This window comes from Carcharhinus amblyrhynchos, chromosome 7 (assembly GCF_965287045.1).
Source record: "Carcharhinus amblyrhynchos chromosome 7, sCarAmb.v2.hapA, whole genome shotgun sequence".
NCBI classification, from domain to species: domain Eukaryota; kingdom Metazoa; phylum Chordata; class Chondrichthyes; order Carcharhiniformes; family Carcharhinidae; genus Carcharhinus; species Carcharhinus amblyrhynchos.
Window position 1 is genome coordinate 53,039,425 of NC_137330.1, and position 15,285 is coordinate 53,054,709.

General features: G+C 42.4%; 1 protein-coding gene across 1 annotated transcript in view; it reads left to right on the forward strand.

Annotated features, from left to right (window-relative positions):
• The first annotated feature begins 4,172 nt into the window (after positions 1 to 4,172).
• Positions 4,173 to 15,285, forward strand: part of gtf3c2 (general transcription factor IIIC, polypeptide 2, beta) — a 97,766-nt gene continuing 86,653 nt past the window's right edge. The window contains exons 1-2 of the mRNA XM_080192313.1: positions 4,173 to 4,348; positions 8,925 to 10,553. Of these exons, the coding sequence (XP_080048439.1) occupies positions 8,992 to 10,553 (1,562 nt within the window). The 5' untranslated portion in view covers positions 4,173 to 4,348; positions 8,925 to 8,991. The remainder of the gene's footprint in view (positions 4,349 to 8,924; positions 10,554 to 15,285) is intronic.

Genomic DNA, 15,285 nt, shown 5'->3' on the forward strand with positions numbered 1-15,285 from the left:
CAGGGACTTGTCAGCTCACAGACCCAACAATTTACTCAGTACCACTTCCCTGCTGTTTGTAATTTTCTTGAGTTTCTCCCTCCATCTCAATCCCTGATTTCCATCTATTTCTAGTATGCCACTTGTATCCTCTGTAGTGAAGATGAATGCAAATGAATGATGGGGGACAAGTAAACAACTTACTAGAAGAGGAGGCTCAACAAATATCCCCAGCCTCCATGATACAGGAGCCAACTTTGTCAGTGCAAAAGAGAAGGCTGAAGATTTGACTTCAGTCTTCAGCCAGAAAGGCTGACTGGATGATCCATCTCGGTCTCCTCCATAGGTCCCTAGCATCACAGACATCAGTCTTCAGCTAATTCGATTCACTCCACTTGATATCAAGAAATGGCAGAAGGCACTGCATACTGCAAAAGAAATGGATGCTAATGATCTTCTGGCAACAGTACTGAAGACTTGTGCTTCAGAACTTGCTGCACCCCTAGCCAAGCTCTTCCAGTACAGCTACAACACTGGCATCTACCCAGTAATTGCCAAGTATGTTCTGTACACAAGAAACAGGGCAAATCCAACCTAGCTAATACCACCCCATCAGTCTATTCTCGATCATCAGTAAAGTGATAGAAGGGGTCATAAGCAGCGACTATCAAGCGGCATTTACTCAGCAATAACCAGCTCACTGATGCTCAGTTTGGGTTCTGTCTGGGTCACTCCTGACCTCATTACAGCCTTGGTTCAAACATGGACAAAAGAACTGAATGACGAAGATGAGAGTGACTGCCCTTGACATCAAGACAGCATTTGACCAGCATCAAAGAGCCCTGGCAAAACGAGTGAAGAAGAATAGGCACAGTGCGAAACTTCAACTGGTTTGAGTCATACCTGGAACAAAGGATGATGGTTGGCGGTCAATCATCTCAGTTCCAAGACATCACTGAAGAGTTCCTCAGGGTAGTGTCCTTGGCCCAACCATCTTCAGCTGCTTCATCAATGATCTCCGTTCTATCATAACATCAAAAGTGGGGATGTTTACTGATTGCGCCATGTTTGGTACCATTTGTGATGACTCAGATACTGAAGAAGTCCATGTCTAAATGTATCGAGACTTAGACATTATCTAGACTTGAGCTGACAAGTGGCAAGTAACATTTACACCACACAAGTGCCAGGCAATGACCATCTCCAACGAGAGGATCTAATCATCACCCTGACATTCAATGGCACTACCATTGCAGAATTCCCCACTATCCACATATTGGGGTTACCAGTGACCAGAAACTAAACTGAATAGGCCATGGAAATATTGTGGTTACCTGAGCAGGTCAAAAGCTAGGGATTCTGTAGCAAATAACTCACCTCCTGACTCCCCAAAGTTTGTCCATCATCTACAAGGCACAAGTAGGGAGTGTAATGGATGAGTGCAGCTCCAACAACACTCAAGAAGCTTGATACTGTTCAGGACAAAGCAGCCTACATGACTACTATCCCTTCCACATACACATTCCCACTCCCTCTACCACTGACAAACAGTGGCAACCATGTGTACCATGTACACGGTGCACTGCAGGCACTCACCATGGTTCTTTTGACATAACCTTTCAAACCTATGACCACTACCATCTAAAAGGATAAGAATGGCGGACACCTGAAAACACTATCACCTGGAAGTTCCCTCCAAGCCACTCAACATCCTGACTTGGGAATATATCACTTTTACTTCAGTGTCACTGGGTCAAAATCTTGGAACTCCCTTCCTATAATAGCACAATAAGTATACCTACACCTCAGGGACTGCAGTGGTTGAAAAGGCTGCTCACAACCACCTTCTCAACAGGAGCTAGGACTGGTCAAGTCAGTAATGCCCACATCCCATAAATGATTTTTTAACAATTTGTTCCATTCATCTGCCATCTCCTTTTCCATTATTAATTCTCCAGACTCATTTTCTATGGGACCACCAATGCTCGCTTAGTAAACTCTTTTTAAAAAATATCCATAGAAACACTATCTGACTTGTATTTCTAACTAGCTTGCTCTTGCATCCTATCTTTCCCTAATTAGTCTTTTAGTCATTCTTTGCTTTTTTTTAATATTCTGTCCAATTTTCTGCCATCAATCCTTGTGCAATTATGTGCTTTTTTAAGTTTAATAAACTCTTTTAGATAATCATAGATGGTGGGTCCTACCCTTAGAATTTTTCTTTCTCACTAGAATGTATCTATTCTGTGTATTCTGAAATATACCTTCTAAGTGTCTGTTAATGTAGACTCTCTATTGATCTACCTCTTTACCTAATTTGCCAGTTCACCTTTGCTAGCTTTGCTTTGCTGCCTTCATGATTGTCCTTATTTAAGTTCAAAATCCTGGCTTTGGACCCACTCTTCTCTCCCTCAAACTGAGTGTAAGTTCTGTCATATTATGATTGCTGCTGGCTGGTGGCATTTTCACTATGAGGTCAATAATTAGACCTATCTTGTTGCCTGATTTCTTTTGTAATCAAAACTGTTCGACCTGGCTTTCGAATATAGTTTGTTCAATGGCATTTTACTCAACGTATCACTTTATATTCTGTGTTTATTTCACATCAAGCAAGTTTGCATTTATGTTGTGTCCAAGATAGAAGAATATCCCAAGTTGCTTCTGTGATATAATCAGAGAAAAAGTAGAGAATTAGTGGTGAATTAATAAGATTACAGTTGGAGTATGTGCCATTTGGATTCTCCACTATAGGAAGGACACTGAGGTATTAGAGAGGGAAGATCAGCTACCTGGTATTAAAAATGAGAAATACTAGTTTCCAGGGATTAATAGATCAAAAATGAAGGGATATATATGAACTTAAGACGGAATAGGATAAGCTGCTGAGACTGGGGAATGTAAACCTTCCATTAGTTATTTAAGCAGAGACCGTCAGGGGATTGGAGTAAACATTTGTGGAGTCCGTCGAATCTCTCCAATGCAGAAGAGGCCATTTGGTCCATCAAGTCTGCACTGACTCTGACAAAGTATCTTATCCAGGCTCGGTCTCCCACCCCATCCCTGTAACTCTGTGCGTTTACCATGCTAATCCACCTAATCATCACATTTTTGGACAGTAAGGGGAAATTATCATGGCCAATCCACCTAACCTGCACATCTTTAGAGTGTGGGAGGAAACTGGAAGAAACCTGCGCAGAACACAGGGAGAACATGCAAACTCCACACAATCACCCAAGGCTGGAATTGAACCTGGATCCCTGGCACTGTGCGGCAGCAGTGCTGCAGCCTTTACAGAATAATACAGGATCTTTTGAGAATAATTTAGGATTGCTAATGCTGGAGCCTTCAGTATGTGACTTCATGCTTCGCCTCAAACAGCCTTTTCTTTAATCTCCACTATTTCTACAACTAATCAATAAAAGTGTTCAATAAAATGAAAAACACTTTTCGAGTTTTTCACCTGAATTACAGCAGTGTCCACAAGATCGAAATTTAATTGCTGGAACAAAACTCCAGAGCAGTCTTTGGACCTTAAGGGTTGGCAATTTTGATAGCTGATACTATACAATCATGCAGCTACAGCACTGAAAGGAAATCTCAATTATATAATAAATTGGCTTGTGTGTGTCAATTAAAAATAGACTCTTGAAGTTCGAGCAGATTTTGCAAATAAACTATTCCGTTTTATAATTGCGCCTTTTGCATTAATAATAAACTTCGAACAAAAAGTTTAATGGACCTAACGGCAGATGAATTCTGGTTTCAATTCCATTGGCCGCATGCACAGATGAAAAAAATAGCCTCTTTGGATATTCCAGCAAATCTCCCATGAAATCCTGAAATATGACCTTGTAATTTGGCAGACGTTGGTACAGACCATTGCCCAGTTTCTCCTGCCAGTATCCAGCATTATAATCAGACAATGGGACGGCCTCTTCTTTGCCAGCATCAAAGATGGCAGTAACATCTTCAAATCGGCATCAGCGGTGGGGCGTATTGGATCCAGCTAAGCGCCCGGTCGCTTTTCTTTGACGTCAGCACAGCGCGGTCTCGGCGGCCCCCGTCGCCCCGCCCATTCAATTAGTATTCATCATGACGTTCGGCGACTCGGCCTGTGAGTGGCCAATCAGACTGTCAATCAGACGGGGGGCGGGGAGTTGCTAAGCGTCGCCCCTGGACGGTGGCCCGTTGGGTGTTTGGCAGCCGGGGTGTTGAATGGCCTCTGAGAAAGGCGAGGGAGAAGCTGGAAAATTAGACAAAATAACGGCGGCTTCGAGCTCCACGTGTACCCGGGTCTGAGCTTCATCCTCATCCGTTCAGTGAAGGAGCCTGCGGACGCGGGGGAGGGGGCGGGGTGCGATGAGACAAGGTACTGAAGCTTTACAATTGATCTGAGGCCGAGGCCGGTTGTAATGGGCCCAGCCTGTCTCTCCCTCCCTGGGTGAAAGCCCCAGGCAGCGGCTCTGACTGTCCCTCTGCCGGCTGAGCAGGCTCAGTGCTCGGTGTAGGCGGCAGTGCCAGGCTGCCCTGGCTCCCAGCAGATTATATCATCTGCCTCTGTCCGCTGTCACTCTGCTGCAGATGCCATTCTCACCCAGGTGGTTATTTCTCCCCCATGTTCTCTTCCAAGGACTCTGATTTGTTCTACAGTGAAACACCTCGGGCAGCTGCTCAAATTCACATCTTCCAGCTCTGGAGCCTAACCCCCTGTTCAATCGTGAAAGTACAACATGGAGTTAGTGAATAGTGTACAAAACACTCCTGTCTTGCCCTCCATCCCCACCCCCTCTTAATTACCCCCCCCCTCCACCTTACGAAAGTAGCTTATTGTCATTTGCATCTACTGGGTCTATCACTTACCGTCTCCATCACAACGGTTGTCATTATAGTTAAATGCCAAAGATACATCACAAAGATGATCAGACAAATTGGCATCAAGCTAAGGAAGGAGATATTGGGATAAAATGTCAAAACTTTCGCGTAGTTTTAAAGAGCGTTTTAAAGGAGAGAGGTGGAACATTTTGGTTATGGTGACAATTCCAGAATTTAGAGCCTAGCTCAGAAGAAATAGGATCAGAAGTACTGCATTGACTGTTCTGCCATTTGATAAAATCATAGCTGATCTGATTGTGACCTTAACTCCACTTTTTTTCCCTGCCACACCACCCCCTGTCCTTGTAAGTCAAAAGTCTGTCTAACTCAGCCAGGTATACAATCAATGCCTCGCCTTCTGTGAGTTCCAAAGATTAATGACCCTCTGAAAGACAAAATCTGTCCTCATAATCACTTTAAATGGGAGATCCCTTATTTTGAAACTGTACCCCCCTCTTTACTAGATTTCCCCCAGAAGAGGGAACATCCTTTCAACATCAATCCTGTCAAGCCCTTAGAATCGTGTATGTTTCAGTAAGATCATCACTATTCTAAACTGCAAGAGTATCAGCCCAACTTGCACAACTCGCCCTTGTAAGACAGCCTCATCATCCTAGTAATCAGACTAGTGAACTTTCCCTGAACTGTTTCCAGTCCAACAATGGCTGGAAGCTTGATTGTCAGTGGGGGATAAACGTGAAGCCAGAATTGGTGAAATGCGGGACTGAATGAAGTTGAGTTGATTTGATTTATTGTCACATGTATTGTTTCTTGTGTGCTATACTGACAAAACATACTGTTCATAGAGTATATGAGGAAGAAGAAAAGGAGAGAGTGCAGAATGTAGTGTTACAGTCATAGTTAGGGTATAGAGAAAGATCAACTTAATATCAGGTAGGTTCATTCAGAAATCTGATGGCAGCAGGGAAGAAGCTGTATGTGCCTTCAGACTTTTGTATTTTTTTCCAATGGAAAATAATATGTCCAGCATGCGTAATGTCCTTGATTATGCTGGCTGCATTTCCGAGTCAATGGATGAGACGCTGGTTTGTATGATGGAGTAGACTGTGCTACATTCACAACTCTTTGTAGTTTCTTGTGGCATGGTTTTACAGTGCTGCTTCATAGCACCCAGGGACCTGTGTTCAGTTCCAGCCTTGGGTGACTGTCTATGTGGATATGGTATGGAGATTCCAGTATTGGACTGGGGTGAACAAGGTAAGAGCTTACACGACACCAAGTTATAGTCCAACAGGCTTATTTGAAGTCACAAGCTTTTGGAGCACTGCTCCTTCGTCTTCACCTGACTTCAACTGACGAAGGAACAGTGCTCCGAAAGTTTGTGATTGCAAATAAATCTGTTGGACTAAAACTTGATGTCATGTGACGTCTCATCTTGTCTGATTGGAGTTAGCACATTCTCCCCATGTCTGCAGGTTTCCTCCTGCAGTTCAAAGATAAGTGAGCTAGGTGGATTGGCCATGCTAAATTGCCCTTTACTGTTAGGGGAATTAGCAGGGTAAGTATGTGGGGTTACAGAGATAGAGCCTGAGAGGAATTGTTGTCGGTGCAGAATTAATGGGCCAAATGGTCTCCTTCTGCACAGTAGGGATTTTGTGATTCTTGGTCAAAGCAGGAGCCATATCAAGCTGTGATACATCTGTTTCTGCAGTGCATCTGTAAAGATTGGTGAGAATCGCAGCTGAATTTCCCAAGCCTCCTGAGAAAGTAGAGATGTTAGTGGACTTGCTTAACTATAGCGATGGTGTGGAAGGATCAGTACAAGATTTTGGTGATCTGGATACATAGAAACTTGATGCTCTCGACCGTTTCCGCTTCATCCCCATTGATGTAGACTGGGGCATGTTCTCCACAATGCTGCCTGATGGTTGGGATGAGTGGAGGCATGGGAGTATTTGAATAGGAGGATAAGAATTTTGAAATCAACCTGTTGATGGGCTAGTAGTCAGCGTAGGCAGTGGACACAGGAGAATGGCACTTTACAAGTTAGGATATTCGTAGCAGAGGTTTTAATGATCTCCAGGATGCAAGAAGAGAGGCTGGCTAGGAATGTGTCAGAATAGTCAAGTCTGGAGATAATCAGAGCGTTGAAGAGGGTTTTAACAGCAGGTGAAGTAATGCAGGGGGCAGAGGGGAGAGATATTAAGGTAATCAGCAGGTACCCATTTTTAATATTTTTTACATTTCTCAATTTGTATGCAGTTTTTAAAATTCGATTTTGGGATGTTGTTGCTAAGGTTACAATTAATTGCTTATCTGTATTTTTTCCTAAAATATACTTTATGCATAAGGCTTGTAAAAGTACATTATGAAGTGTTAAATGTGAACTGTTACACGTACAGTATGCACCTCACTATACTCAGCATTGCAGGTGATATTTACAATGTATATTTACACTTCATGTTAAGCATTTTCTGTTGCACACAGCCCAAGGGGTTTTATATTGTTTCCAATCCCTCAGTGTGTAATGGTGGGAGACCCTTTCTCCATTGAGCCTTTGCAAAGGCTGTCCCAAGTTTTGTGTGTCCCTCATCATGTAGTACTGGACGCTGGAACATGCCAGTCTGCAATATTTGGTTGTTGACCAGCAAGTCCTGGACAGACCAAGGAATATCTTTCAGTACATGGATCCCCCAGCAGCACTTGATGTTGATCTCAGTGTGCTCACTTGGGAATAGCTATTGAGCACTGAGTCCTGCATTACAGAGCTGCTCGGGATGAACCTTGATGAGAGCAACTGCATCTCTCTCCTGCTTTGCAGTGGCACATTTCCAGAAGGAGTTTGATTACGGTCTGTTTTCCACCCAGCTACCTAAACGGTGGTTTATGGAGAGAGTGAGTTTCTAAGTATGCAGGAAGGATCTGACTGTGAGGGTTCTTCTCACCATCAGCGAAGCTGCATTTTGATGCTTGTTTGAAAGATCTGTGGTGATTCATTATGCCAAATGACTTTGAGAACGTTGTGTGCATGGACTTATGCTCAGAGGTGTTTTTCTGCACATACATTTCCATGAGGGGCAAGTGACATATCAAGATCCAACTGAGAAACTGTCCATTTTCGCTCACCACACAAATAGAGGTTGGTTTGGGTGACTACCATGTGGCTAGACCTTGTCATACAGAGCAATACCAGAAGCACCTCGCACCTAGAGTCATAGAACCCTATGGTGCAGAAAGAGGCCATTCGGCTGATTGAGTCTGCACCGACCATAATCCCACCCAGGTCCTACCCCCACATATTTTACCTGCAATCCCTCCAACATACGCACCTGAGGACACTAAGGGGCAATTTTTTTAGCATGGCCAATCAACCTTACCCACACATGTTTGGACTGTGGGAGGAAACCGGAGCACCCGGAGGAACCTCGCGCAAACATGAGGAGAATGTGCAAAGTCCACACAGACAGTGATCCGAGCCGGGAATCGAACCCAGGTCCCTGGAGCTGTGAAGCAGCAGTGCTAACCGCTGTGCTACCATGCTGCCGCATGATGACCATGTGCTAATTTAATTCTTTAGAAAAATATGGAACTATACTTAAGATTGTTCCTGAGACACTGGGGCTTTGGAAGTGTCAGCTGTGAAGTACAGCTTATAGAATATTTTTAGTGAGTTGCAATACACTTGCAGTATATTGTTCTTTGGCTTTCTCTGATTACTGTGAGGTCATGAAGAAACATCCAAGATGTATTATCAGCCAAATGCGTACTTTTTTAATGTGTTTTTTCTGTCGAAAAAATTAGGGCAAGCTGCTCAATAGCTTCTCTTAAGTTCTTAAGGTCTTGGTATTTAGAATTGAAGCTTATTGTCATTGCTAAAATCATCAAAATTGAGTATAAAACAGTGATTGTAGCCCAGCACCCAAACCATATGTGATTGTATGTTGTTTGCTACCATAAGCTCAGAGATACAATGCACAAGTAACCTCTGTTGTATGCTGCTTAGTTGGAATTTAGGCTTCGCAATGTGAGCATGAATATGCTAAAGACAATGTTGTGTGAAATGTGTCCTGAACTGCAGCAGTGAATTTGAAATCTTCTGATTTGTTTTCTAGATTTTAATGAAATTGCTGAGCCTGAGCTATTCAACTGCCTGAAGTGTACAAGGAGGAAAATACATTTATGGAACCAAATCTTCAGGAAGCCTGTGAGGCTGATGCAGAAGAAGCGCAAAAAAAGGTTGTGTCTGTAGGAACTGCTCAAACTTCTAAGGACACTACATCCCAAGCAAATAACGATCGATTGGGACCTACAGCCACTAATTTTCACATGGGTATCCCTGCCGAGAACTGTGTGCACTCGGAAACAGAAGCCACGTGTATGCCTGGTGGTACAGAAAGAGACTGTGGGAATTTAATGTTCGTAAGCAATACTAGTAAGCGTACTTCATTTGTATCTGAAGCATCCATGCCAGTTGCTAAACCAATGGTTGCTATTAGAACATCAGGACAAGCAACAACTGGTAACAAAACTCCACAAAATGACAAAGGTCGACTTGTCCCTGGCTTAAAATTAACAACTGATCTTTTTACCACAGGTGTGATAGCTTCTGGTGTGTCTGCAGATGAAACCCACCTAACTATTGGTACAACCCTTTTACAGCAAAGTGGTGATGTTAAAAAGGAGAGATACAAATCTGCAGAGAGTGATTCTACTGTGGGTAGGAGTACTCTGATATGTACCAGTCTCCCACCCAAGCATCTGGCAGTATCACAGGAGAGTACTCGGGAGATAGAAGGACAATTGAGAAAAGTAGTAAAAGATCAGCTGATTGATCATTTAAAACATCCTGCTGCAGATGAGAAAAGTGCAGCTCTGAATCAGTGTGGAATGGAGTCTTGTCTAGCCGCTGATAGACTACCTATGCAGCAAAATACAGGCAAAAAACGGGGGCGATGCAAAAAAGAGCAAAATAACTTGATGAGTAATCCAACAGTGGACCTCCATAACACACCTGTGAATGGTAGTTCTAGTGAAGCAAGAACTGATCCTGTGAATGTCCCTAAGAAACGAGGAAGAAAACCTAAAAGTGCAATGGTTGCTCCTCCAAAGGAAATTCTCAGTTATGGTAACATTGAAAATGGTGGTGGTGATGTGATGGAAACTCCTGAACCATTGACGATCCCAAAGAAACGAGCAAGAAAACCTAAAGATGCAAAGGCAGTGTCTGTTAAAGTAGTAGTACCTCAACCTTTATCAATGGGGGATTGTAATATTGCTGAGAATGGTGGTGGTAGTGAATTGGGAGCTCCTCAACCAGTCAAGATCCCAAAGAAACGTGGAAGAAAACCTAAGAATGCAAAAGCAATGCCTGTTGAAGGAATAATACAACAAATTCCATCAATGGGGATTTGTGATATTGCTGAAAATGAAAGTGTTGGTGAGATGGGAACTCCTCAACCAGTGAAGAGTCAGAAGAAACGAGGAAGAAAACCTAAGCATGCAAAAGCAGTGCTGCAGAATCAGTTAGCAGCTACTAATAGTTCGGAAAATGGTGGTGATCCTCAACCAGTGAAGATCCAGAAGAAGAGAGGAAGGAAACCTAAACATCTGATGGTGCCAAAAGAAGAGAATACAGATACCCATGGGTTGCTGAGGCCAATAGTCCAGAGATTATTGGAAGAGAGTGGTGCTGATGATGAACTAACAGCAAGTGGCCGACCAAAGAGGCGTGCAGCCAGAGCGTAAGAAAATTATCTTGTTGGCCACACACGCATGATTGAATTGTAGCTATGTGTTCCTAGTGGGCAAGACATCCTGCCAGGAGTGCAAAATTGGAAAATTAGTCTTCCAATGTCAATATGAACAAAACAAATCGGGGAGAGATCAAGACACTAAAATCAGTTTACATTAAGTATGAAACAACCACTGTGTGTGTCACTGATTCCAGTATTTATTGCTAAATTTGTCATGAAGCCCATAAGATTGGTCTCTCCCCACATCGTAATCAATGGTTGGCACTAAAATTTAGTGATGAATAGGATGTACTTGATTGACTGATGGTCGATACATTGGTGTATTGTAGGTTGCTGCCAGCCATCGCTGGGACGTGGGCATTCTCACTGTGTCTCACAGTTAGGGAACATAATCAGTGTTCAGAGCAAAAACGTGGAATATGCTACTTGCTATGCTTGAATGCTTTGGCAAATGGAGATGATGACCATAATTTTCATACTAATATGAACAAAACCATTGCAGTGTTATCAAGCTGATTTCCTAGAACATTAAATTTGTTTTCTGGAATTTTTTTTTTAAAAGAATTATAAATGTTTTCAGCTTCCCATTTATACTCCCCCATTATAAACTTCCTGGTTTTGAACTTCAGTTGTATTTTATGCTGCATTTTACACAACAGCAATTCATCCTAAAGGGGATGGAGTTATTCCCTGTAGCAATGTGAAATTTCAACATGTGCTTTTAATCTGCGCTAGCTAACCGTAGGCTGTGCTCAGGCAAAAATTACTGTTACCTAATTTTCAACCAAAGTTAACATTTTCAAACATTTTTAATTTCGTGGGATGTGTTGTCACTGACAAAGCCAGTATTTTTTTGCCATCGCTAATTACTCTTCAACTGAGAGGCTTGCTCATAGAATCTCTACAGTGCAGTAAGAGGCCATTTGGCCCATCAAGCCTGCACTGACAGCAATCCCACCCAGGCTCTGTCCCCGTAACCCCATGCAATTACCCTGTTAATCCCCTTGACACTAAGGGGCAATTTAGCATGGCTAATCAACCTAGTCCACACATCTTTGGACTGTGGGGGGGAAACCAGAGCACCCAGAGGAAACCCATGAAGACACGGAGAGAACATGCGAACGCCACACAGGCAATCACACTCCAGGCTGAAATTGATCCTGAATCCCTGGCGCTGTGAGGCAGCAGTGCTAACCACTGTGCCACATTCATCAGAGGGCGTTTAAGAATCAGTCTCATTGCTGTGGGTCTAGAGTCACATGTAGGCCAGACCAGGGAAGGATGGTAGATTTCCTTTCTTCTTTGTTTTTTTAAAGGACGTTAGTGAAGAACTGAGTTCTTACGATAATTGGTGCTAATTTCATATCACCGATACTGAGACTTTCTAATTCTAGATTTGTTTTTAATTAATTGAATTTAAATTTGACCAGCTACCATGGTAGGATTTAAACATGTGTCCCCATGGTATTAACCTGTGTTTATGGATTACAAGTCTGGTGACATTACCACTAAGCCACCATTTGCCATTAAACAAAGGGAAGATGAGGGGAAATCATTTGTAATCATTGCCTTTCATGAGCTGAGGATGTGTCAAAAATACTTTAAAAGCAATGTAATGCTATCATAATGTAGGAGAAGGAGGCCATATTGCACACAAGACCTCACAATCAGCAATGGGCTACATAACCATGCTTTCAAAGATTAAAGCTGCAAATCACAATGTAAGTTGTTTTTAGGTCATAAAGTGACTTTGATTTTCAAATTATTAAACAAATTGTACACCACTAGAGGATTTTCACAGTAACTTCATTGCAGTGTTAATGTAAGCCTACTTGTGACACTAATAAATAAACCATTTGTACAAAACAAAAGAATTTGTGAATACAACTCCTTTTTGGTCTCTCAGGTTATCTCTCGTGGCTTGGTTGCTAGTACACTTACCACAGAGTCAGTAAGTTCTGGGTTCACACCCCACTGCAGAGACTTGAGCACGTAATCCAGGCTCTCCTATGTTATGATAGTGGCTACATTTCCAAAGTATTATGTTGCTTTTAAAGCATTTTGACACATTCCTGAGTCATGAAAGGCATGATTATAAATGTTTTTCGGTGCTGCTGATGAAAGGATAAATATTAACAAGACACTAGAAGAACTCCCTGCTCTCTCGAGGACAGATTTGGTTTAACTTCTCATTTAAAAGTTAGCACCTCTGACAATGTAGTATTTCGTTACTACTGCTGTAAGAATGCGAGCCTTAGATGTTAAGTGTGAGTGCTTTGGTTCTTACTGCAAACTGCATGTGCTTGATTCTGGCTGCTGTCTCCCTGAGGGTCTTAGTCACTATAATCCTGGCTCCAAAAGGAACCTCTGCTCCAAGTCCCAGTTCCTGTCCCAATTGAAGATGCAATTACTTTTTCTTCTCTTTTTCTCTATCCCTTCACAGAATTTTAAAAAATTTGTACCAGGTGAGGTGTGCTCACCTCTGAGGCGCAGTAGAGTTTGTTCCTCGAATGAAGCACCAGCCCCATATACCTGCCAGGAACAATCAGGTAGCTAATTGGTACAAAGAAGCATCACAAGAGGAGGGAGAATCTCTTTAGAACATAGAACAGTACAGGCCCTTCAGCCCTCGATATTGTGCCAAGCTATGTCGGAACCCAAGATCAAGCTATCCCACTCCCTATATTCTGGTGCGTTCCATGTGCCTATCCAATAACGGCTTGAAGATTCCTAAAGTGTCCGACTACACTATCACAGCATGGAGTGCATTCCACACCCCAACCACTCTCTGAGTAAAGAATCTACCTCGGACATCCATCCTATATCTCCCGCCATGAACCTTATAGTTATGTCCCCTTGTAACAGCTACGTCCACCTTTTAACATTGTGTAGGAGCACTGTGGTAAAAAGGAGATAATCCCCATAACCCCGCACGTTTACCATGGCTAATTCACCTAACCTGCACATATTTGGACAGTGCAAGGAAACAGGAGCACCTGAAGGAAACCCATGCTTGTTGGCCATGACATATGGAGAACTCCTCTGCTCCCCTCTGAACAGTGTTATGAGATATTTTACATCACAGGGCTTCCATTTAATGTTTGATCTGAAATAGTGAAAGTGTTCCTCAGAACTGTCACAAAAGGTTATGATTCAAGTCCTGGAGAGTTGCTTGAAGCCACAACCTACTGATTCAAGATCAGAGTGTTGCCCTTGTGTCAAGCATTCACTTTGCTGAATAAAATATGGCATAGAATCAAGAGTGGTACAGAGCAATTGCACAGAACGTGCAAGTGATTAGAACTTTGACAGGTAATATCTGCTACAAATTGAACCTGCTACGTAAAGGAAGGAAAAAATGATGACGCATGGGCTCCATAAGATGCAGCATTCACCCCTGAGCTCTAGCCGTACTCTGGGAAGGAGTTAAAGACAAATTTTGAAAACCTTGCATTTATGTAACATCTCATCATGCTTATTACACCAAAGCTTGTCAGAGCCCACAGTTACATTTATTTTTTAAATCACTGTTATGTAGAAGAATATGCTCAGAACAAGGTCCTTCAAACAACTAATGGAATAAGTGACCAGTTACTGTGCTTTGGTTAAGAAGTAAGAAATCAGTCCCCTTTGCAAATAGTACTGTGAGATCTTATACTTACACCTGAACAGGCAGCTGGGGCCTCCATGTAGCATCCCATCCAAAAACTGAAATTTTTGGCAATGCAGCATTTCCTGGGTATTGCACTGAAGTATCAACCTGGGTGTGTGCTGAAACTCTTAGAGTAGGCCAAATCCCCAAGCTTCTGTCTCGGGTGAGAGTGCTACCACTAAACAAAATCCTATTACTTTTGATATAAGTATGTCCAGCGAACGCAAAACATCATTCAGTAAAACTATTAGAATGATAAACTCCATACAAATCTGAAAGTCAAGATTGAACTGTACAGTTTTGTGCTCATCACAGAGACAAAAGGAATGCATTCAAGTTTTGGAAGTAGTGTGAGAGCCTGAAGACGACTCTTGATGTTAGATGCCCAAAGAAATGCAAGGTTTTCAAGTTTGAAAGCATCCAAGAGGGGACCTTCTAGACATACAGATTGCAGATTATACAAATGATAAATCTGAAAGATTACTTTTAAGTTAAATAGTGTAAATAGAAGCACCACTGGCTCAAACTAATTGGCATTAAATCTAGCACAGATATTTGAAAATCCCCATATTGATTAACACCTGATTTGAACTCTTGAGTAGAAGATGCGAAAACCTTGCATCATTTGAAAGTCACTTGTATACTTTGTAATTCTTTTAATTCATTCATGTGTGTCACTGGCTGGCTAGCATTGATTACTCATTCCTAGCTGTCCTTGAGAAGGTGGTGGTGAGTTGCCTTCTTGAAATGCTGCAATACAATTGAGTGACTTGCAAGGCCATTTCAGAGGCCAGTTGAGAGTCAACTACATTCTGAGTCGCATGTAGGTGAGTCCGGGTAAGGACGGCAGATTTCCTTCCCTAAAGGACATTAGTGAACTAGATGGGTTTTTCCAACAGTCGACAATGGTTTTGTGATCATCAGTGGACACTTAATTCCAAATACTTTTTATTGAATTCAAATTTCATGATCTGCTGTGGCAGGATTCAACCCGGGTCCCCAGAACATTAGTTGAGTTTCTGGATTAATAGACAAGCAATAATACCACTAGTCCATTGCATCCCCTAA